General features: G+C 34.0%; 1 protein-coding gene across 9 annotated transcripts in view; it reads right to left on the bottom strand.

Annotated features, from left to right (window-relative positions):
* NRG1 (neuregulin 1) overlaps window positions 1-24,271 on the bottom strand; it is a 981,041-nt gene that overhangs the window by 122,691 nt on the left and 834,079 nt on the right. For 5 of the 9 annotated variants that reach the window (XM_074329683.2, XM_074329684.2, XM_074329678.2 and 2 more), the window contains exons 4-5: window positions 20,606-20,656; window positions 18,066-18,116 (exon numbers count right to left, since the gene is read on the bottom strand). The exons of 1 other annotated variant lie outside the window; for it this stretch is intronic. In XM_074329683.2, the coding sequence (XP_074185784.2) occupies window positions 18,066-18,116; window positions 20,606-20,656 (102 nt within the window). The remainder of the gene's footprint in view (window positions 1-18,065; window positions 18,117-20,605; window positions 20,657-24,271) is intronic. 3 more of the 9 variants (XM_074329686.2, XM_074329680.2, XM_088793498.1) reach the window with 2 other exon arrangements.

Genomic DNA, 24,271 nt, shown 5'->3' with positions numbered 1-24,271 from the left:
AGTTGTTTATTATATAATTCATTCAATTTTTCTGTATGTCTGAAAATTCCATAATAAAATGCTGGTAAATATTTTTAAAAGATTTTTTCATGGCTATTTCTGGCCACCATATACAGCAGAGAACCTGTCTTAATCTACTGTAATAGTTTTATTATAAAAACTCCTCAGCCAATGCCAAACAACATAATTTACCAATTCCACATTCAGTAACCTGTACTTTGTCACCTCCCTTCCTCATCTGGATGCCCCTCCCCCAACCTTCTCCTACCACTCTTACTTTAAGAAATTGACTTTTAAGATTAATCTCAAAATTTTATCAAGAATATAAGATTCATGTAATTTGAACCATTAGCTAATGACAATGAAGTGCTTTATATGACAAACCATTAGTTGCTGCAGAAAATCTAAGAGCTTTTCCTGACCCCTTCCCCCATACCATTTATTTATTGAGAAAGGATTTTCTTATGCTATACTTTAATCACCAGGGAACTGAAGCATCTATGAATAATGTGAATAGGGAAATTGTAAAGTTCACTCTACTGACAAAATCAGAACGGTTAGACAGTAACCTTCACTCTCTTGGGAAAAAAACAAATTAGAATCTTTTTATTGTTAACAACATTCCCGTCCTAAAAATATCTTTTTCAATGGTCAACTGGTCAGTGGACACTGTAAGGCCCAAGGCTCTGATAGAGAGGTTGAGCTTCTCCACTGCTGTATTTCCCACCCAGCTATGCATACAGATATCTTATAAAACTATTAAATATTTATGATGCGGTACGAAGCCCTTCTAAAAGCATCTGTATTTAACTAAATCATGTCACTGACAGCAAGAGGCATGCAGAGTAATTTAACCTAGCAGGAAAAGTACTTCTTTTACATATCATTGCGGTACAGAGAGTTTCAACCATATGCTCTTTTCTGCCCCTACACACCTCCCATAAGAAGGACAAGCTTAACTGAAACGGTTCAAGAGGCTTTTAGACAGGCTTCTCAAATGAAACATAAATCTTTTGAAGTGTTTCTCAAAAATTCCTCCTTGAGGCTTTGCCATGACTCTGTCACTAGAGGTCAGGCAAATAACCCATTCTCAGGTTGTCTTCTTAACCCCAGGTTAAATATCTGAATTCAGCCCAATCCTTTCTTCTATTGTGACCTTCCAAATGTTTACTACTGTAGTCTACTACTGACTGATACCAAAGTCATCCAGAAGGATCCCCCTCATTCTACCCTTTCACTCATAAAAAGACTTCAAGGAAAAAATTTTTGAATAAGTATATCAAACGTTAAATTATTGTTAACGAGTCACACCCTTAAAGCCAAAGAATCTATTGTGATAAGTATTACTAAGCAGTTTCCAAGGCACCTGAGCATTTGGTAATGCAAAAGAATAGCAGAGAGACTCTGAAATTTAAAGAAATAAAAGTGCAATGGGAAGGTAACATATTTTTAGGCATCTCAGGCTCAGAGCTAGCTGTACTTCTGGTGACAGGTAATTTTTTTTTTTTTTTTTTTTTCACTTTCTAGTTTTTTTTAAATTTATTGGGGTGACAATTTTTAGTAAAATTACATAGATTTCAGGTGTACAATTCTGTAACACATCATCTATAAATCCCATTGTGTGTTCACCACCCAGAGTCAGTTAACCTTCCATCACCATATATTTGATCCCCCTTACCCTCATCTCCCACCCCCCACCCCTTTACCCTCTGGTAACCCCTAATCTATTGTCTATGTCTATGAGTTTTTGTTTCTCATTTGTTTGTCTTGTTCTTTTGTTGTTTTTGGTTTATATACCACATATCAGTGAAATCATACGGTTCTCTGCATTTTCTGTCTGAGACAGGTAATTTTTAAAAAAAACTATGACTGAGAAAAAAATGTGTTGCATGGGTACAAAATAATTATTTCAGTATATGTATGCTGTCAAAAAATCAAGACTAAATGTTTGAGTTGCCCAACTCAAAATGAAACAATATTACTGAAATTCAGCCAATATACAGCAACTGAGTAGGAAATTTGCTGCTCAGCATTTGAACTTATTTCTTCTCACAGTCTGGCCAGTAAAAAATAGAAAACCTAAGACTGACCTGCTCCTCAAAAACAGTAAATTTCATATTTAAGGTCACTGTATTATGTATAATAAAAATAGCCACCATAGGATCCAAAATATGTGTTAATTTATCTAGCTCTCCATTCACCATCCAAAAAAATGTTTACTGCATGGCTACTTAATACCTAAATCCCAGGCACTGTGCTGGGGCTTATAGATTTGGTAGCAGGAAGGTAAAAGAAGGGCCAACCAATAGTCTCTCTTTTTTTTTCTGAAGCAGCAAGTAAAGTTATCTGCCAAGAGTGAAGATATGATGCAAATTTTGACAGTGGTAAGGAATTTTTCTGTGGAGCTCTACAGTACTTGGACCCAAATAAGACTGAAGTTAGGGGAGAAAAGAGGAAGAGAAGAGAACAAGAACAATTATGATAACGAGAACATATGTGTTCATACATATCACAATTTCCACTTTGGACAGATTTACTTCTCAGAACAGTACGCCTTTTTCCAACATCGGAATTGAATCCTCAACATGGGGTGGTCCCGTTAATTATGCTGTGTGGCTTAACTCTGGCATGATAAAACCAATTAAATGATGTTGACAATAAGTACATGAATCAAAAAACTTTAATTTACTAAATAGTATGATGTCTTATTGCTGCATTCTCATAGTTCTTCCAATATGAACAAGATGAGGGAAAAAGACATGTTATAAACCCAGAGCTTAGCAGGAAAATTTAACTTTTCTCTTTCAATTTTTAAAAAGAAATTAAACTAATATGTTAAAACATTTTTCAATTACAGCAAGTTAAAAATTATTTATAGTAAAGTGAAAAGGGAAGATTTGGCCTTTAGTTAATGCCACTTCTGCTACAGATTTCCCATATAGTTTTTAAAGCATATGTCTTTTCTCAGTTTTTCCAGACACATTCTAGGTGGACCTTTTCCCTGTTGTCTTTGATAACTTAATTCATTCATTCATTCATTCATTCATTCATTCATTTATTCATTCAGTAATCATTCAGTAGTGCTCAATATGCACCAGGCCCTACACAAGGCAAAGAAAAAGAGAGAAAGAAACTGCAATGGTTCCTTCTTCCATAGTGACACATTCTAATGGAGGACTTAGTTTTCCTAATGCCAATCTGGCACAAATGCAAATACTTCAGAAGTGAGAGTCCACTGTCTTATGATGAATTCTAGTTGTGTGGTGGACATACTATGGAGTGATTTTTTATTTTTTAATGAGCCTATCAGGAAACACTGTTTATTGTATACGCATGTGTAAGTATCTGAGATTGTCCTTCACTCAGGATTTAGTTATGAAAATGTTTTTTTCTGGTAGTGTTGTGTTTTGACTAGTGATAGAATAAGAATACAGAGATTCAATTCCAGAAGGGACCATGTCGAGGCAAGAGGCTTTTAGAAGTATTGGACAAGTAGAGGCAGAAAAACATACTCCATCTATTTCCATCCTCAGTAACCATCAGAAAATAATCGTTGCCCGCATCCTCCACCAAAAAAAAAAAAAGAAAGAAAGCAAAGAAAAGAAAATAGTGAAAAATAAATTAAAACCATCCACCAAAACAGACTAGGCTAAAATAGTAATTAGATGGTGGTTTTGTTTTTTAAAAAATCTTAGTGGCTTGATTGTTTTTGATGGGTGGTTCAAAATAAATAAATCCAATAAAATATCAATACATTTTATTATTGGGTTTTTTTGGTCAGTTTAAGACCTTATTTACTGGTTATGCCAACGCATAGTTTTAAAGGAGAGTTAGCCACATTTCCCGAATTGCTGAGCAAATGTTTTAATTTCATAAAAATTCTGAACTTTTAAAATAGAAAGATTCATGTAATCAAAATCAAAGAGAAAATATTCACACAAATATAGATCTGATGTCAAATTCCTTGCTTATAGAAACTAGTTTAATCAATGAGGAAGTCCAACAGGATTCAAAGAAATAAGTATTAACTTTTTGACTAACGTTAGTTCTGGTAACTACTGAGGCTCTGCAAAATCATTGACATGGCAAAAGCTAAAGATGACCAAATAAGTTTTACAATTAAAGTTATAAGCTATCATCTTCATAAATATATGAGCTGTTCATATGTGAACTGATGGTAATTAATCAACCATAAAAATATCAGGATTAACATAGTTTATCTAGATAGAAACATGATCTTTCCTTCTTTCAGTTACTTCTGATGAAAGTACACAAGACTCTAGAGTAACCTATTTCTCATTCAACATCTAAATCAATTTGAAATTTTTATCCTTACAACATAATTTTAATGGCAAACACTATCATTCTATGAATGTCCAATGATGGCATGTTCAGTGGAGAAAAGGATATGTACTGGGATAGAACTTTCTTTTTTTTGTTAAGACTATTTGAAGGTCCATTTTAAAGGATATTGTTATAACAATTTTCACTTTTAAAAATTGGTTTCTCTTGTTTAAGTACCACTATCACTGAAGCTCAAAAATAAAACATTTTTCTAATTATGAAAGTTTATAAACATGTATGTATAAACTATTTAACTAACATAGCATTTTTCCTTCTTCATTTCAAAGCCAATAATGTGTTATGCCATCAAGCTACCTGAGATATCAGTTATTATCTTTAACCAATATCTCACTATTGTTCTGAGGACGAGTACACCCCCCCCCCCAAAAAAAAAGTCAATGGATTCTGTGCAAACTAAGACGTTTTTAAAATGAGGAGTAAATTCGATCTAATTATGAGCAATGGAGTTTCAAAGGTCCTATATTAACGTTACAAGCACTTTTCCATGTTGAATTAAGCACGTAGTTTAAGTCAGCAAAGATATTATTTTTATATATCTTGTTTATATGTCTACTATAAATATCATAAGCATTCCATTAGCATTAACCCAGTGATTAATGCATATATGATGGAGTCAGGTTCTAATCAGTAATAATAACTGCCTAAAACTATTTTCCCAACTGTTCATCTCCCAACTCTTTTACACTAACAAAGACTTGCCTACCAAAGTCTAAGGGTTCATGTAGTTACAGGAAACCAGATGCATTATTTATAAGGATGCAGAGGCTAGAAAGTTCAGCTATGCCGCTTACCCTAGCAGTAGTAGACTAAGCTATTGGCAATAGGAACCTTGCCAGTGCATTAGAAGATGAGATAGAAGGGATGCCTGCCAAATAAAATAGCTAAGTAATAACAAATGTTAAAGAGCCTTGGGGGTTGGAGAGAGTCCTGAGCTCACTGCTGAAGCATAATTCAGATCACCAAGCTTTTTCAGTCAATGCAGAAAGAAGAGGTGTAATCCCAATTAATTCTTTGTGTCTTACCTTAAGTGCTTGCTTTTTAATTACAGTTATACATGCTTTATTTTTTATACCACTATAGTATCTATATACAAATGAGAAAATTACAACGGTATAAAAGAGGTATGATACAAAGTTATCAGATTTCAAGTTCAACTATAATTAATTGTGTATTTTCATTGTCTACCCTGTTTAGAAATCCATATCTGTTTTAGAACAAATTGGTATTTTACCCCTTTGATTTCAAAGAAGAAACCTGGCCACAAAAAAAGCCACAATTTCTTATTCTTCATGTGTTCAAAACTGATATGTTGCTACAGACAGATACCTGTCATGGCTTTAAATAGATTTTGAGATAGTGCCATTCAACTTTCATTTTCTGTTTGATCATTGTCAGTCACTTGGAATTTACACTCCAGTGCAGCAAAAGGCTTTAAAGTTAACAGCAGCAAGGGATGAGACTGCCATCTTGACTGGAAAAAAAAAAAAAAAGCACCCTAAAAACTCTCAAAATAAGTGAATCTAAACACACACAAAAAAGAAAAGTCATTGTAGGAATTGTTAAAACCACATATCAATCTGGAATGGTTGATATCAAAAGGAATGGTTTTTATTCTGCATCTCAAAATTTATCTGAAAATTACCATAAAAATCAAGGATGAGGTAGTTTAGGCTACATATCATATATTATGTTTATTCTTTTCTTTCAAAAACCCGAGCTCCAGAAATTTAATGCATACACCTTTTATCTACTATAACACACTCATCATTCTCCCTCCATCCCAAATGTGTGTGTAGAGGTGAAGGGGAAGAGGTTCATGGTATTCCTTCTAAAGTATCCAAGTACCAAACAAAACTAACTCATTTATTTAGATATATAAACTTCCTATTCTTAACGTCTTTTATCATAGTAAATGTGTGTATATATTTCTGTACCTTGTGCAGGAACCTTGCTTGAGTCATAGAACAGATTTGGTCCAGGTTATCTCATTAGGGAAAAACACAATTTTTAAACATAACTACACTTATCACATGACCTTTAAAGAGAGTAGTATTACTGAGGTCACAACAAGAGCCCTCTGAGGGTTTTTATGTTTTTTTTCACCCTCTACTTCTGCCTTCATTGGGTAAAAAGAACACAGGACATGGAATCAGAGAAGCTGGAGTGAAATATTGCTTCTGCCACCTGTTGTATAATCTTGACAAATTTTGAATTCGCTGAGCTCCACAGTTTTCTCATTATAATGAGACTAATGATATCTATTCTCTGATGAAAGCACCTGACAAATGTTAGCTGCTCATTAAAAGATTTTACTATTTACTTGATTATTAATTATTATTATTATTGATAATAAAAGAAACGCAACCTTATTAATGATATGGTGACATTCCCTTACTCCTGACTCTTCAGCACCAGGGAAAGGACAGCGACCAACCAGTTAACAGGCAGATTTTCAAATAATGTGTAATAATCCCATCTAAAGTGAAACAGATTTTGATAAATCACCTTCTAAACAAGTATTTATCATAAAATGAAGAAATATTCCATATACAAAAGCCAGAAAAATTTTAAATAGAAGCATACAGAGTGTGAAATACTTCTCAAAATGTTTAAAATTCTCTAATACATATTAAGTCAAGGTGTTTTTTTTTAAGTTTAGTTTCAATATTTAAATATATGTCTTCATGATTTAAGATTTAGGTGGTCTTCCTATAATTAAATATGTATACAACTTTAAAAAATGGTGATAATCTAATTGAAAATTACCTCACTGTTAATGGTTACATCCATTTAATAAACATTTCCTAGGAGCCAGGAAAGTGGTATGTTATGGGAATGGAGACACAAGTAAACCAAAATTCTTTCCTTTAAGACCTTACATTCTGGTTTTGGAACTGATGTGCACACCTGTATCCAAAATAAGTGTAAAATTGTTGTCTGAACAAGAACTCCCTTGGAGACCCAAAGGAGTACTGCTGGGGTGGAAGATAATCTAGCATCTCAATGTAACAATGACATAGTTAAGAATTTGTTTTTATTCCTTGACTGGACAAAAATGTTTTTTTAAAATAATTTCAGAGTATTGTTTAACATACATACACACACACACACACACACACACACACACACACACATACACACGTCTGCCCTTCTCTTTAGAAAGGAGTGAATGAGCTGTGATGTTGTGACATTTTGAAAATTAATGAGGTTATAGCTGACCCTATTCTTCATGAATACTCTCTCAACCAGAAGCTTCTAATAGACTCATTCCTCACTGTATGTGTTACCCAAAAGGTCACAGCCAATATTCTAGAAGCTTTTTAGAAAAACAAGCAGAAAGTTTTATACTCATTTCTGTTTGTATACATGTAGTGGATGTTGTTCCATTTTTATATTTTCACTAGGCTGGACAATTTTAAATCTCAGCCCTTTTACCTGCACTTTAAAGGTCTTTAAAGGTTCCAATAATCGCCTTATGTGCCCTAGAGTCACCTATTTCCTTCCTAAAGCTTATCTTGCTTTCACACACAGTCTCATTTGCACATACAAGGTAATTTTCCTGCCCCCATAATCTATTCATCCTAAAACATACCCAAAGACTCTGTGTACGGTTTATTTTTTCACAGATAACTTGAGGAAAATCTGAACAATGATGCATTTCTGCTTTGGAACATTAGGGATGTGAAATTAAGAAACGGCTATGAGGATAGCAGAGAAAAAACATCCACGTCGATCAACTAAAAGGAAATGTGCAAAATGTGTCAAGAATCTACCATGGCCACTTAAATAATTTTCTCTCAGATATAAGCAAGGCTATTCCTCTTCATATTCCCTTCATATCACATTTATCATAAAAATACCCTGTCTGGCAATGCAGGTTCCTCCTGGTACATTTCATCGGAGGTGGGACATGTTAGTTTTACAGTTTTGGGGGGGCATGCGGAATGCAGAAACTTCCTTCTTGGAGCCTTGTAGACTAAGAATTATAAATAACTATGATCTGTTCTCAAAATTACATTATTTGTGAATGACATGGAATTTTATAGGTTGATTACATAGCTAGATCTCTGGGTTAAAATGTAGGCTGTTTGTATAGAACACTATGAAATAACATTGGATATATTTTCTCTTGCAGGATGGATTTTTTTCTTAGTATATCTTAATTCCCATAAAAGATATTTGCAGTTGAAAACTTGATCAAATGACATAGAAACTGCTTGTCAATTAATCACTGCTTTTAATAAGTGAATTTTAAGAAAATTGAGAGAGTAATCATGGAAAGAAAGATTTTGCTTTCCACTATTTAATAATTTTAATGAATTAATTATTTTACTAGACATGCATTTTCAAGTTTGCCACTTCTCCCACCTTTGGGTCAATTGAATGACCTTTAGAAAAGAAAAAAAGGCCTTACATCATGAAAATAAAATTTTTCAAAAAATTGCAACCTTTCCATATACATTGCTAGGTAACTTAATCAAAAATACCTCCTCAGATATGTAACATGTCTCTGTAAGTCCATCTATGCATAAGGGTAGGTTTCTGATAAACAGCAGTTCCATTTACCATTCTGTGATTATGCTCCTCTAAAAGTTTCCAGTTAAATTTCTAAATCCTTGAAAAATTCCCCAAACTACTTTCAAAGCCATACTTAATATGAATTAATTTTTGATACCTTTTTAATCTTCATTAGTCTTTTACTTTTTTTAAGCAGGATAAATTTCAAGATTCAGATTTGTTGATAAAATTATTGAGCTTTAAATGTAAAGCAGAAACAGCAATTGACTACTTATAAACAGAAAACAGTAAAAAAAAAGAAAATGAAACTACCCAAACATATTTCCTTTTAGATCATATACCACAGAATGCATAAATGTATTCTCTCTTAATCAATATTATTAAAGAAAAAAACTTGATTTAACAGTCTGCCCCCCATATTCTACTCCGTATTATGATTATGTGTCATTACACACAATTAGCATAATTAACCACAATTAACCTTTCTACTTTACTGCAAACTCCTTCAGCCCAAGGATTAATCTCTATTTATCTCCCTCAACCATTCCTTTCTCCAAGAAATACACATCACAGTTCCTAGCATCATGCTGGAACTTCGTAGGAACTGAATTATTAACTATTTGTTTATTTTATTAAAGAGAGGGAAAGTCCTCAGTAATCTAAGAATCAAATAGCAGAATAGGGTCATCAAATTTTAATCCTAAATTTACCACTCACTTTTTTTTATTTATTTGACCTTACTTGTCTCTTATCCTATCCCTATTTATATTTTACTTTTCTTACTATTGGAATGGAGATGTTAATAGCCAAAAATTCCTTCCAAAAATTAAAAGATTGATGAAATTTTTTATCATTACAAATAAGAATCTCTGAAATATTTAACAAAGCCAATCTCAGTCTGTCCCTCCCTCTCTCTCCTTGTCGCATTTCTAAAAAGCTTGATATTCACTGAAGAAAAGGGTCTGAAATATCTGAGCAAAGAACAAAACGATAGCTCATATTTGATGAACAATTCAACCTAAACACCAAATCTTTTAAATAAGAGATAGTTATGGACTTGGATGAAGATGAGCACAGCTTTAGGTTATAAACTACACCGGCGCATATAACTGGTTATTAAGATTTTGCTGACCTCTGGTAGAGTGAGAGACAAAATGAAAAGTGCTATTCAGGCAGTTCTTTGATGATTAGTTGAACTATGTATACAGAGCACCTTTATTAAAGAAATGAATTAATGCTCGATGCATTATAATAAGAGTGGGGCAGAGCAAAGTGAGAGATGACTACAGATGAACGACAAGAGATAGGGCCTCCTCTAGGTTTCAGTGGTGCCGTCTGTGAGGCTGATAAAGCCTGGATTAGTGTGATCCCACTGAGTTTTCTATGCAACATTAAATGGAATGAGCTAAGCATGCTGCTTTTTCTTTTCTTACTGAAAGGAAAAGTGAAGAGAAGAGCAAAGAAAAGAAGAGAAAAGAAACCCCTAATCAACATGCAGTTATGCTGGCGAAAGAAACTAGTAATTTTTCAAAATCTACTTAATCACGGATATTTTTTAAAAATAAACTGGATCCAGTACTCTTTGACCTTTAAATCCAAAGTCAGAACATTTTACAGCTTTCAAAATGCTTCCCATGGATTGTAATTTGAAAACTGGAACTCATTGTTTTACTCTATCTTTCTTCAGAAAAGCCTGAGTTCCTGGATTAAAGCTGAGTGTATTCCTAAGAATGATCACAGGGAGCTCATAGGTACTAATAAAGAGTCTTTTAAAAATGATGTTTTGATTGTATTCATTTTCTACCTCATTGTTTAAAATGGTAACCTTGCTTTTATTTGATCTTCCCAATTAATTTTCAATAACATCTATTTTCAATTTTCCTTTAAAATTCTCTGTGACTGGTACTTATTTCCTGATTCTTCTCAAGTTGTCTGCTCATGCGCTGCAGAGGGCCGTCCTGGTTTTGCCTGTCTAGCTTCTTTCCCCTCCTTTAGGTACAGAACCCTGCTCTCTGTAATGAACCTATACCATGCAGTTCCCATGGGGCTGAGCCCATCTGCCTCACTAACCCAAACACACACAGCAGAAGACATCTGACCCAGCCCCTGCCCAATCAGTCATTAATCTCCCTGGATACAGTAATTATCTTAGGGGTAGGCATATGATGCAAGCAAAGCCAATCAAATTCTTCCTTAAAATTTGCTGTTTTAATAAGGGAGTCGACTGTCTCTTTATTTTATTTTATTTTTTTTAGATTATGAGCAGAGGGGATTCAAGCTTAGAGATACCAGCAGCTATCTCCCTGTCAGGCAGAGAAAACCCACTAAGAATGAAACTAACATATGAAGAGGAGCAAAGCATGAAGACTAAGAAACCATCCTATTATATCATTTGAGCCTCTGGATCAAATTGGACCAGTTATGTAAGCCATATACTCCCTTTATATTTAAACTCTTGGAGTTGAATTGTTATCACTTGTGATTGAGAAAGTCTAACTAAATCACCATCCATATTTCTTATTTTGCTACTTTATCATGTTGTTTCTCACTCTTTCCTCTATCTTATTCCTTTTTTTTAAATTTTTATTTTTTTATTTTTATTTATATTTTTATTTTTTTGTGGGGGAGCTGTTTCTTATAGCATCCAGGGTCTTTCAATTTAAAGACCTCTATTCCTATCTTCTTACTTCTCAGATTCCTAGATAAGTTGAAAACATGAAGAATTAAGAAAGCCACCAAGTTCAGCATAAGTAAATTTATCAAAATCTTGGTAGCTCTATTCTCCTAGATGTTTTCTTGATATATACCTCTTTGTCTCCATTCTCTTGCCTCCGTTTCACCATTAAAATTTTTTTTAATCTTTTATATATAATCTGTTTAACTATTCTGTCTGCAATAATTAATAACACTATAGTTTAATGCTTCTCTTAAAAAAAAGACAAAAAATAAAAATGTCCTTCCTTCTCCCAGCTGATATACAAAAAGATGGAAGACACATTTTTTTTTTTTAATGTTCAAGAGACTAGTCCAGTAAAAAGCCCCCAAAATAATAAAATACAGAGAAATAATTGCTCCAGGTCTGACAATTTTCTACTAACAAATTTAGCCATCATACAAATAATTTCTAGGATTTATAATATTATACAATAAGTTAAACAGTAGTTAGCCTGGCAATGAATTATAAACCAAAACAAACTACCACTGAGGAAGATTTGCCTGTTTGATGAAGATCAGATTCCCACTAATACGATGGCTCTATGATGATTTCCATCTCCATAAATAGCATGTTTTACAATAGATCATATCATTCTCAAAGTAATAAAACCAGTCAACGTTTCTGCCTCCTTTTATAGCATTAAACCCTTAAATTGTATTGTCATTAACTAAGGGCTCTCCTGTCCATTTTATTACACTGTAGATTGTGGAGAGTGTAATATTTCAGTAAAGTTGCTTTGAGATAACTGGAATAAATGTGATTATATTTTTGGAGTCTTTATAAAAACTCCGTTTTGATGCCTTTTCTTCATTTTTGTAAAGAAGGCCTCCTCGTATGGAGCTCACAAGACTTTGTGACAAAAGACCATAAAATTTGAAATCAGAGATTCAGATTTAAGTTTCTGCTCTAACACCTATTTAGTTTTTGAATTTCTGAGCCTCCAGTCATAAACCTAACAAAGGGAATGAAATCTAGGTCACAGAGTTATTATGTGAATAAATGACTCAGTAAGTGATAATATGCCTAATAAAATACAGTATGATACAAATACTAGTCACTTATATACACATGGCACACACATATAGTTGTATAGTTCAAAAGAATAATTTTGTAGAATGTTAATTCCAACTATATACAAAAACTATGATTTAGTTGTAAGCTTGATCAAGAGTTTTGAGATTATCTTGTCCAGCAATGAAATGCAATGAGAGACAGTGAATGACTTTAGAAAGGGCAAAGGTAGAACTTAAGAATTATATTACACTTGCAGGTAGTACCATAAGGAAAAAAAAAAAAAGACATATTCACTTACAAAATGAATGAACTGAACATGGAGGCAATAACTTACCCGAACATCTGAATGGCTGTGATATACAAGCGCCTACTCTTGTTCCAAGTCATGATATTGTCCTAAATATCTGTAACTAACTCTAGGCAATCAGAAAGAAGGAAGTAATACCAGTTGCATAATTTCCTTTCCAAATTATTCTTTTATTGCTATAGGATGTAGTTATTTGTTTGTCTATAGCAGACAGAGCCACCACACACTTGAAAATGCCATGTTTATAGAAATCTGGAAACAATTTGCATTCAATTAGAAGTAGCTCTCCAATAGTGACAGGACAGGGTTCATATTTTGCCACAAATAAAGATCTGGAATTGAAAAGTCATTTTTTTTTCCCAGCTGAGAATCATTAAGCAAAGGTCTGGGCAGTTTCTCTACCATTAAAGCAGGTAAGTCAGTTATAGCTGAGGGTGGAATGTAAGAACCGTAGCTCTAAATCTCACCAATGGGCCAGCAAACCCCCTCCCATCTAATCAATACATATCACTGTGCTATTCCCAAGTGAAAATGCTGTATTCCATTATAACAGAAATGTCTCTGCAGACAAAAGGCATATTTTTTCCCCTTCAGCTAGCTCTTTTAGGTGCCAAATTAAAGATTGAATTGTTCATTTCATTCAGAGATTCCAAAGAGGACTTTCTGGATAAGTTCCTTCAAAATGCAGCCCTAGCTGAGGATATATAATATTTTGAAACGACACAGTGATTTCTTGGCATAGAACTTTCTTTCCAGCAGCATCATTTAGACTAAAAATCATTGACTGTCTTCCTCCTCCAACAGTAAGGATGCTGTCTTACATTGTTCAAATAAGATACAAGGACTTCCCTGATTTCCATTCTCTCTTCAGTGACACATCACTTTTTTCAGGTATTCACTCTCTTCCATACTTAGGGGAGACCATCTAAAAGCAAGGTTGTCCTAAATAAGTCACATTCATTTTCCCATGTTAGGCTTACCCATATAGGTTTGAGATGAACAAGATTATACAGACAGAATCTGTGTCTCAGGGAGGTCAAATAACTTGCCTAAGATTACACCGTAATTAACAGCACCACTATTTAGACTTAGGAACATGAGTCCATCCAAAGTCCGCGTTCTTTCCACTTTACCTCACCACCTGTCATGCTTTGATGTGTAGCATAAAGATTACATGGGCTCAGGTGGTTCCACGCAATGCGTTTACCTTAATATACAACACATACTCCCATTCCACTTGGTATTAAAGGCTATTTTTCGGTCTATTCACAGAATCTCATTCTTTTTAATATTAAAGGCTTTTTCTTTGAGGCAACTAAACCTCATGGATCATAGCAGGTGAGAGTACTGACTAGGGTTGCATCCTGCTAAAGTATGACTTTAGACAAGATACATCAGGGTCATCATCTGAAAAATGGAATAATGTTTTGTAAGAACTATGAGCCATCATTCATGTAAATCACCAGCATAGTACCTGGCACACAGTAAGCCTTCAGTAAATGTTTGCTATTATTATTATTATTATTATTTGAAACATATTACTACTTAAGACTGTTTTTCAGAAACTTATCTTTATTTTCTTTCCTATTTCTATTGATTTGGCTTTTCTTTTTTGTCTTCTTCATTCACATATTAAATTGGACTGGATGGTGCTTAATTCAGTAAAGTGGTGGTATAACAATTGTATTTTTTCTAGAATTTGACAAAATTATCTTCAAAATGGGGTCATCGGCAGCTGGCATTTCACAGAAGTCATTAAGGTTTGTTCTAAATAATCTATTTGCTTTTTTGCTGATTTTATATAAAGCAGGAACAAGATAGCCCCACTTAGTGTTTCGTAAGGTTCAAGTTCTCCTTCTAAAACCTGTCATTTGTGTGTAACAGGATACTCATTTAGCAAATTATTTATACGTTTTAAATCACAGATACCCGATTTACAAATAAAATAAAACGAAGGAAAATAATGTTGATCTTTATCAGGAGATTATTATAAGAAACTTTTTAAAAAATTATAATTAACAATTCTAAAATTAGTGAATGCACAATGCAAGTTCCTAATTACAAAAAAGAAGTAGCTAAAATTTGCCTCATACAGGGATTACTAACTTTGATATTCTATCAATATTTATGAAATGCTAGGAAAAATAATATAAAGCGGGCAAAAATGATAAAGTGTTTGCACATGAAAAGTATATCCCTTAAAGCCCTCCAGTCAAGAATGATTTTATTGTTACCGTGATTTCAAAAAGAAAATTAAATTTTTTTTTAAATTTCTGATAAATACTTAATTACATGGGGGAAATGCTTATGATGCATTAAGTAGATAAGAGGGAGGATGAATAAGTAAAAATCCTTAATGAAAAACACTGATTAGAAGAAAATACACTAAATATTGGCAATATTATTTCTGTTAGGTAGGTCTCAGGGGTGAGCAATTTTTATTTTCTTCTTTTTGCTTTTTCAAGTCCAAAGTGAGTTACAAAAGAGAAAAGCAGAAGTTTGACGCTGAGGGGGTCAGAGAAGTCTTTGGGGAGAAACAGGATGTTGGCAGAGAAAACACCTGGCATCACAGGCAAGGCAGCGAACAAGGCCCCAGGATACAAACTACCACTGCTGAACCCTCTCAAGATTCACCCAGCAGTGAGAGGCTCTCAAAACAGGGCTGGCAGGAAGGGGGTGTTTCCCTGTAAGGATGTGCACATTTGTACCTAAGGAGTTGAAAAGGAACAAAGCTGCAGCGCTTTTTTTTTTTTTTTTTTACACTGACCCAAAAAGCACCCCAAATCGTTATAATACATAACAGGTTTGCTGAATCCATACTACTTCAGAACGGCCTTTCACAATTTACTTTAGAAAACATCAATGTCAATAGTTCAAAGAATGTAGCCCACACAGACATGATGACATTATAATAGCATAATTCGCCTTTCACACACAGGGAATTACCAGTGCCTCCTTTCAGGCTGATATTAAATGGAAAAAAAAAAAAGACCCTGTTCTTCAGGGCTGATTATTTCTGACCTACGTAAACTCTTCCAAGGCCTTTGACTCTTTTATATTTTTGAATGTTTAAGTCCAGCTTATTGCTAGTGCTGATTCTTCAAGTTCCACCTTCAACCTTTACTGAATAGAGATGTGTTTCTGTCACAGCACTCCTGCAATGCAGAGTGCTGTGTGATGCTGCCTTTAAATGAGCTGAGTGACTCAGGCTGCTTTCACTGTTTTAACCAAGACTGGACTTAGGATTCTGCCACTACTGGTTTCGATTTTCAAACAATAAAGCATGGCTTTCATAAGATTTTAAAAAATGTATTCTTTAATCAATTCAACAATATTTACTGACAGCCTACCATAAATGGGGAGTGATGCATGAAAATGGCACATTGAAATATTTTAATGTAATGGTACATAAAGTCTTCATTCTTAGTCTTAAACTTTTACTATATATCAGGAACTAATTCTGCTGAGAGTTAGAGATCAGAGTCAGATTTCAAAATTGTTTTCCTCTAGACAGTATTGCAATGCATAGAAATGTGAACTGAGAGATTCATTTCAGTTCCTTAAGGCTCTGGAAAACCAAAAGAAACATTTCTTCTCTTCCAAACTTACTCAGCTACGCTTAAGAAGCACCCATTGATGATAGCATGAAGGGTTCCAATTACAAGAGTTTCAATAACTTTATTCAATGAATCAGGCAGGGGAAAAATTATTCCCAGACAAAATGCCAAAAATAAAAATTTATTTTCAAAAAGAAAAGTATTTGCTTTTATATAATAAACACTAAAAAATATAAAACAAAGCTCAACATGATTCCTTAATGCAAGTTAGCTAAAATCTATATAATTATAATAATATTTTTATAAGTAGAATTAAATAGCAAATATCCTGAATCCCCCAGAAGGGATTATCATTTTGGAGTATGTAATGAGTGTCTTTAGAAAACAGAGGAAGCCAATTTAGTCCTTCTTAGGATTTCATTTCCTGTTTGATCTTACTAGACTTTTGTCATTATTCAAGTTAAATGATGCTTGATCTAGCTAAAATGTAGCCAAACTATCATACTTCATGCAATAAAAAATATGTTTACATCATATCATTACAGTTCTGGTACCACCAACCCTAAAGGAAAGGCTTTAGGTCAAATGGGATCTATTTAAACAGAGTGACAAAACAACTGAAGTTGCCAAAAGTACAGACCTTCTTTTCAAAGGTTTTCTACCACGCTGATAGGCAAATGAAATTGTTCCTTAAACACATTCTCCAGGTTGGAATTGAATACCTGGGAACATCTATTTATTGAAGAGCTTACACATCGAGGACTAGCTTTAAATACAGAGTTAAAATAAGGCAAAGACTGTCATTATAAATTTTATTTTCAAGGTCTGATAAATTCCCCTGTTGGGTATCAAAATTTAATTCTATGTGATTCACAATTTATAAGTATCATAACTATTTTTACTAGTCCTTGCTAATGCCTTAAGCTCCCCTGACATAGCACAAAGCACCAATCAATCTAACAGTTGTATAACTCCATAAGCACAAAGCATATTTAACATTAAACAGATGAAAACTACTCTGAGATCTTGCCTAGGGACTTGCTTTCAAACATTTTCATAATTAGTCACTTGGTATCAAATGTGAATTAAGGGCATCTACATATAGTTTCCTTACTCCATCACAGCTGACTTTATAGGAGAACTGAGGAGCTTTGGAATAGAGGCCCCAGATAGCTGGGTACCACGCCTCAGGCAGTGGCTGAAGGCATCATGACACACTTAAAAAAAACAAAACAAAAAAAAAAGAAAAAAAAATACAAACAAAACCCACAATGTTCTCTACTGCTCACCCAGAACAGGTCTCAGAGGCTATGCAGTTATTTTCTAGCATTCAAAGACACTACAATTTCCTAAAACTACTACGTCAGATATCTTTTAATATCTATATGTATCATAGGGGGAGGGGGCACCTAGTTGACTCCAAGCAGAGCAGTGGGCTATTTCTAGTCCAAACAGCAAATACCATCCTGCTCCCAAACCTGATACCCTGCCCCTCAATAAGTGCAGAGGATACACGAGAACATGATCTTAGGAAGTGGATATTGTTTGGGGTTAAAAGCTTGTGAAGAGAATATTTAAAAATACTTACATGAAGAAGTATTTGCTCCTTCGGTTGTTACTGATATTCTAATGGGAGACTCTATAAAACATAAAAGTGGAATGAGGCTTTATTGAGTCATGCCACTTGTATTCTTAAACTAGAAATTGGCCAGGCTTGAGTATCATCTAGAAAAAGAGGACCAGAATACGGTGCAACAGAAAAGCTGAAGCATTTCAAAGTCAAAGGAAGATATGTGCACTATACAAAGACCACAAAGCAATATTTCTGTAGTCTAGACTCAAAGACTTTTGAAAGAGATGAAAATGGAGTCAGTCCATCTGCCAAGATATCCCACATACCAACTGTTGTATGCACTTCCTAGAAATACTACTCTGAATATATCCACACTACAGGTGAGACAGATAATTCCTTCTCTTATGGTAGGTGTGGTTTTGATTCTAAGGAACATAAAACTACAAAGAATGATCCCCACATTCAAAGAATACAAGTCAACTTTCATGTGCAAAGAAAAAAAAATAGAGAATGAGAATATTTTCAGGCAACTTGGTCTGCATAAACATCTTACCAAACACGGTGCTAAATAAAGTCCATGCACAATCTACTACAGCAATTACATTCGGATCGAATGAAACATGCTAAATAAATACATAATACAATCATTGGGTATGTACAGTGGCAAGATTCTCTTAGGTAGCAAGGATAATGGAAGGAAACCAGTATTTAAGTACAGACAGAGCATGAAACATAACTCATGCACAAAAAAAGCATGGGGCCTAAGGGTTTTTATTAGTAAGAAATAAGAACAACTTAATATCAAAGAAAGATTGAAATTCAGCAGCCAGAAAGTTATAAAGATTCAAGTCATATATCAGAAGATAATAGTTACAATCCAAATTCCCAACACAAGCATCACATAAATTTAAAAGCTCAGGTTTGTAACATCATCTACTGGAGTTTAATAATGAACTACCTACATTAAATGCCTGAACGAAAGGTGAAGCAATTCAGATAACTCAATACTTTTTTGGTCTTGGTTTTCTTTTTATCTCTCTCTCCCTCCCTCCCTCCCTCCTTTCTCTCTCTCCCTCCTTCCCCTCTCTCTCTGTCTCTCTGTCTGTCTGTCTCTGTCTCTCTCTTTCTCTGTCTCTCTGTCTCTGTCTCTCTCTGTCTCTCTCTCTGTCTCTCTCTGTCTCTCTGTCTCTCTGTCTCTCTCTCTCTCTCTCTCTCTCTCTGTTTCTTTCTTTCTCTCTCATACAGAAAAGTTAAGATTCTCTCAGACTCCAGGATCATTGTACCCTACAACGCACATTCTTACATCTTAGTAATGACACATGAATATGGCCCTAAATATGGCCAAAGAAGTCTAGGATATAGACAAATTAAGTTTTATGATTTGAACAATAGCTTTGAAGGGAAGATGAAAAACTGCTGAAGGCAAAATGGAAAGCTATAGTGTGCTGTTTTAGATTATATGGTCTGCTATAGGTTCAACAAGGTACAGGTCATAAAAAGAAAAAGAAAAAGAAAAAGAAAAAGAAAAAGAAAAAGAAAAAGAAAAAGAAAAAGAAAATCAGTTAATCCAAAACTTGAAATACAGGGTAATGGAAAGATTACTGAGTTTGAAGTATCTGCTCTTGCACTAGCTGAGCTATATGGCTTAACATTCCTAATATTTCAGTTTTCTCATTTGTAAAATGAAGAAAAATAATGTCTTGTTTTACAAATCTCTTATGTTATCAAATGAGATGTAAAAATCTTTGTAAACTGTCAAGTATCAAGGAAAAAACAAGCTGTTATACCTTTGAAGTGAGTTTTGAATCTAGGTCTACAGAAACTTGTTTCCAATTAAAGATTAATGTTTAAGTATTTTAAGGTTCTGTTAACTACAGAATTGCAGAGGATAAGAAAAAGTTAAAAAAAAAAAAGATTAAATTAGTTAAATTCACAGCTAGTGGAGAAATCAATGAATTACGGTTATACATGCATTAATGGAGTTGGGTTGTAAGTAGTGAATATCTTCTCAGACTATAATTGCTATCAGCAAATATTATAGGCAAGTAAGAAGCAAACAAAAACAAACAAACCAAAAAAAAAAGTGGCATTTTAAAAAGTCAGGCCTGTAACAGTGTTTTGTTTATGTTTTATTTTTAAGTTTAGTGACCCACAGCTGATCGTCATGAGCCCAAAGGTCAGAGATCAGACATTGATACATTACCCAGGAATAAACTCTGATGGATGAAAGAGAGCACGGGCAGCCAAGAGGAGCACCTTTAAAAATCTGAAAACTAAATTTTGTAATCTCCTTTACTGGTCTAATGTCACAAAATTGTATATAGACGTAATTTCTTTTTCTCATGCTTGCCTCTCAGGCCCAAGTTCAGACATACATCAAGAATTGTACTCCTTTAAGTAAAATCCAAAAAGGCAGTAGGAACTGGAGGAAAACATTGGGGCAGAAAACAAGAACAGCTGAAATGTGGAAGCATCAGGGGTTCTGATTAGTAGGAGCAGCCAGCAGTTATGTCTGTCATCTTGGTTAGTCAAATTGACGAGCTTCTTTTCCTTACCTGAAGACACATATGCTGTTTCAGTTGAGGCTGGCATGCCCGTGATGATCTCTGCAAAATAGAAAACGTTATAGGATATTGTGATGTATAAACAGGCCAGGAACCAGTTCCACAGCCTGCCTTCATTCAACCTAAAAATGAGTGTAAAGGAAGGAAGTATTGCAAAGGGATGTTGAAAGCCCAGCCTTTATCCATACAGAGAGCGAGAAATGCAAAAAAAAAAGTCCAGATAAGTAGTTCTTCTTTCTTGAGCAAAGACCAAGAGATGAGCTGTACTAGAATAATTAGGAAGAATTCACTGCCCCCACTGGGGTCAGTGAAGGAGAATACGCCAAAGGGGCTGTGGGCTCCACCACAGAAAGGAAGGTAGAAATAGCAGAACTAAGAAAATTAAAGTTATATGATCAAAGCTGTGATCAAAATTTTTAAATTGTAGATCTTTGGAGAATTACATTTCTGTTCAAAAATAAGCGCAAGCAATGTTTCTAGCTGAGATTGATGAAAAACAAATTCTGGCTTTGAACTCTATACAATTGCCAATGGTAATCAAGATGGGTGCCTTTTCATATTATCGACACTGCATCGCTACTCAGGGCAGGGCATGGAGTAAGCTGACAGCTGCGATCCCAAGGAAATGAAGAATAAACCTGCACCCTTCTGGACACACCATTATCATGGGAATTGTGATAGTCTTGTTCAAACTTTGACTTGCGTTCTTACCACCTTTATGATGGAATAAAGAATGCTTACATTGTCTAACTAATTCTGTATCCATTCAGTCCTTCAGAAAAGGGTTTCAGTTGCTAGGATGTAATATTTTCAGTAAGGCATAGTTTTTTAAGCCTGGAAAGATGTAGAAATGCAATGATGAATACCATTTAACCTTCACTGTGTGTATAATTATTGTGAAATAACTTAATAGTATTCTACTTCATACTATTTACTAACCAAGCCAAGAAGTAAGTTGAATCTGTTGTTTTATATATACATATACATATATTTTACAAAAGTTACCAGAACCTACTAAAATCCTCAGCAGGTCATATATACTACTATCATTTTATGTTTCAATTAATAGCCTGTTAATCCTGGGGGGTGGAAATGTTCATGATCAATGTAATCATCTTTAAATATAGAGATGACCCTTAGGGTTTCCATGATAGCACTGGTCTAGTAGGTAAGAGGAATGAATTTAAGTGACAATATTTCTTCAACTTCAGAGGCTTCAGAAGGGATAAAAGGTGTTGCATAATTGGAAGGAAAAACACTGGCACGTGAGATTCAGCAGGGATGCTGAAAAATAAGCATGAGGTTTAATACAAATATATGAAGATCAGAAATGTACCTTTAGTAAGACCAAATGTGTCTTTCTCATGTAAATTAAGTAGGAAGGTCCTCTCTCATCAAGCATTAGGAGGAGGATAAACCATTCAAGGTGTGAGATTATTATCAAGCCATCAGAGTTGCCTACACAGTTTCTTCCCCATTAAAAATGGAACAAAGTAAAAGGAATCAGTACGTGAGGGTATATGACAACCTTTGGATTTTCTCAAGCAGCAGGCATTAAAGAGGATATTCTGAGTTGGTAATATGGCAATATTAGCTCTCTTGATTTGGGCTGCAAGAAATGAAATTATTCTTCATTGGGGAAAATTTAATCTGAGAGAAACTTTTTTAACCCAAGATTCTTGGCATTTGTCCTTCCTTTGAACACCTAGAAGATCCACATTCCCAAGCCAAGTGCTCACATTCGGAGAGATGCTTCCTCATTCTGTCCTTCAGGATCAATCAATGCTGTGACAGCCAGACTGAAGTAGTAAACTCAGAGTCACGAGGATTGGGCAAAGGTCCCAATCCCAACATGAATAAAGACTCTTTTCACATTTATTTTTGACAAACTAAGTGGTTGGTCACTGTGACCTTCCAAGGAAAAAAAAAATCAGAGCTCTTCTATCTCCTGCATAAAAGATCTCATATTAGAGGAAAGGTTAACCATAACATTTCCTTTTTTAATTGAATGTTACATAAAAATACCAGAACAGGAGGTTACTATAAAGATGCATCTATACAGAGACAACTTAAAATAACCTCCCTTCCTATAATTAGATATTTATGTTGGAGACTTTAAAAAATATCTTTAATGATTATAGTTCCAAATAAAAACCTTCTGAATTACCTTGAGGGAAATACAAGCTCAGAAGTTACGTACTTCTATATTAAAAGAATCGTGCTAATAAGAACAGTTAATCTTTTTTATTAAAACCACTCAGCAAGCATTTTTACTTGTGTTTTGTGTAGAATCTGAAGATTTAGGAAATAATCTTTTGTTGTGTGATTGAAAATAATTTTATTTTAAATTATAGATTTAAAAAATAGTAAGTCCTGCAATCTCCCTTATGTTTATTTAAACATATTTTCCTGCAGTAATTTGGTATATTAAATTTGTTAATTTATAAAGGACATCCCCTTCATTAGTGCAAAATAATGAGGATTTAGAATCATTAAGGAATTGAACACAACTGAGAAACTTATGCTGAGTAGGCAAGTAAACATAAGGAACATTAGTATATTTGTAATGTTTGAATGGTTTTTTAATTAATTGAATCTGGTCTCAAGAAAAAGTTGCAGTGTTTAAAAAAATAACACCTTCTAGAAAGCAATTTTCCATCATTTTGTATGTATGACTTATTTGAGATCTCACCATGAGCATAATATACTAAATATAACTATTCAGCAAAACACATATACATATATACAAACATACATATGATGTGTCTGTATGTATTTAAACATCCAATTATGTGACTCTGTTATTCTAAATTTTACAGGTCCTTTATCGTGCATACAAAAAAAATTGATCAAGTCATTTTTTTTAAAGCTTTAAAGCTTTACCAATGATAATAAATGAGCACACTTATTTATTACCATTGGTAAAGATGACTTCAGGAACATCTTTGAATATCTAAATTCTTGCTCATAATGAGTATCACTTTAAAGCAACTGGGACATTTTTAAATTAATACATGGTGTAAAGACAGGACAGATACTATGCAATGAAAAGACAACTCTATTCCATTTATATTAGCCTTCATGGGAACCCTACATAACGCACCATACACCGAGACTACTACACAAATTATCAAACATGTTTTCTATGCTTCTCAGTATAAGGATGGGTTGTTCAACAATGTCACAGCATCTGCAACAATGTTGTCAACTTGGGAGAGGGTGAGAGGCTAAGTCTGTTACCATATAAGCAGATATTTTAAAGGATCAATTGATTTATTAATCAAATTTTGTAGCAATAATATTTTTCTGCTCATCACAAATGAAAGTTATTTTACTGTTATGAGCCCAATTGCTCCTATGGGATCTTGAATCTTGCTCATATAATTTTTCTCCTGATTAAAAAAAGAAAACCTAGTAGAAGATATAATTGATTAGTTGTATATTCTCCTGTATTAATCTTTTAAAAGGGAGCAGTACTTAATTAATTGAAAACCAGCTATGTCTATTATTCTCTTCCATAGCCTTATGCCCAGGAGTTTTCATGGGGCTTCTTAGCTAAGAATTAATTGCTAATTTAAGGATTCCTATATAAAAACCAAGCCAATAAAATATAAATAAAAATAAACATATAGTGTGTGAGCTTTGTAAGCACAGTGT

Source organism: Rhinolophus sinicus, chromosome 16 (assembly GCF_057876585.1).
Source record: "Rhinolophus sinicus isolate RSI-liver-muscle chromosome 16, RSI-T2T, whole genome shotgun sequence".
Lineage (NCBI taxonomy): Eukaryota > Metazoa > Chordata > Mammalia > Chiroptera > Rhinolophidae > Rhinolophus > Rhinolophus sinicus.
The sequence above is the reverse complement of the archived record's forward strand: the minus strand, read 5'-3'. Positions and strand labels throughout refer to the sequence as shown.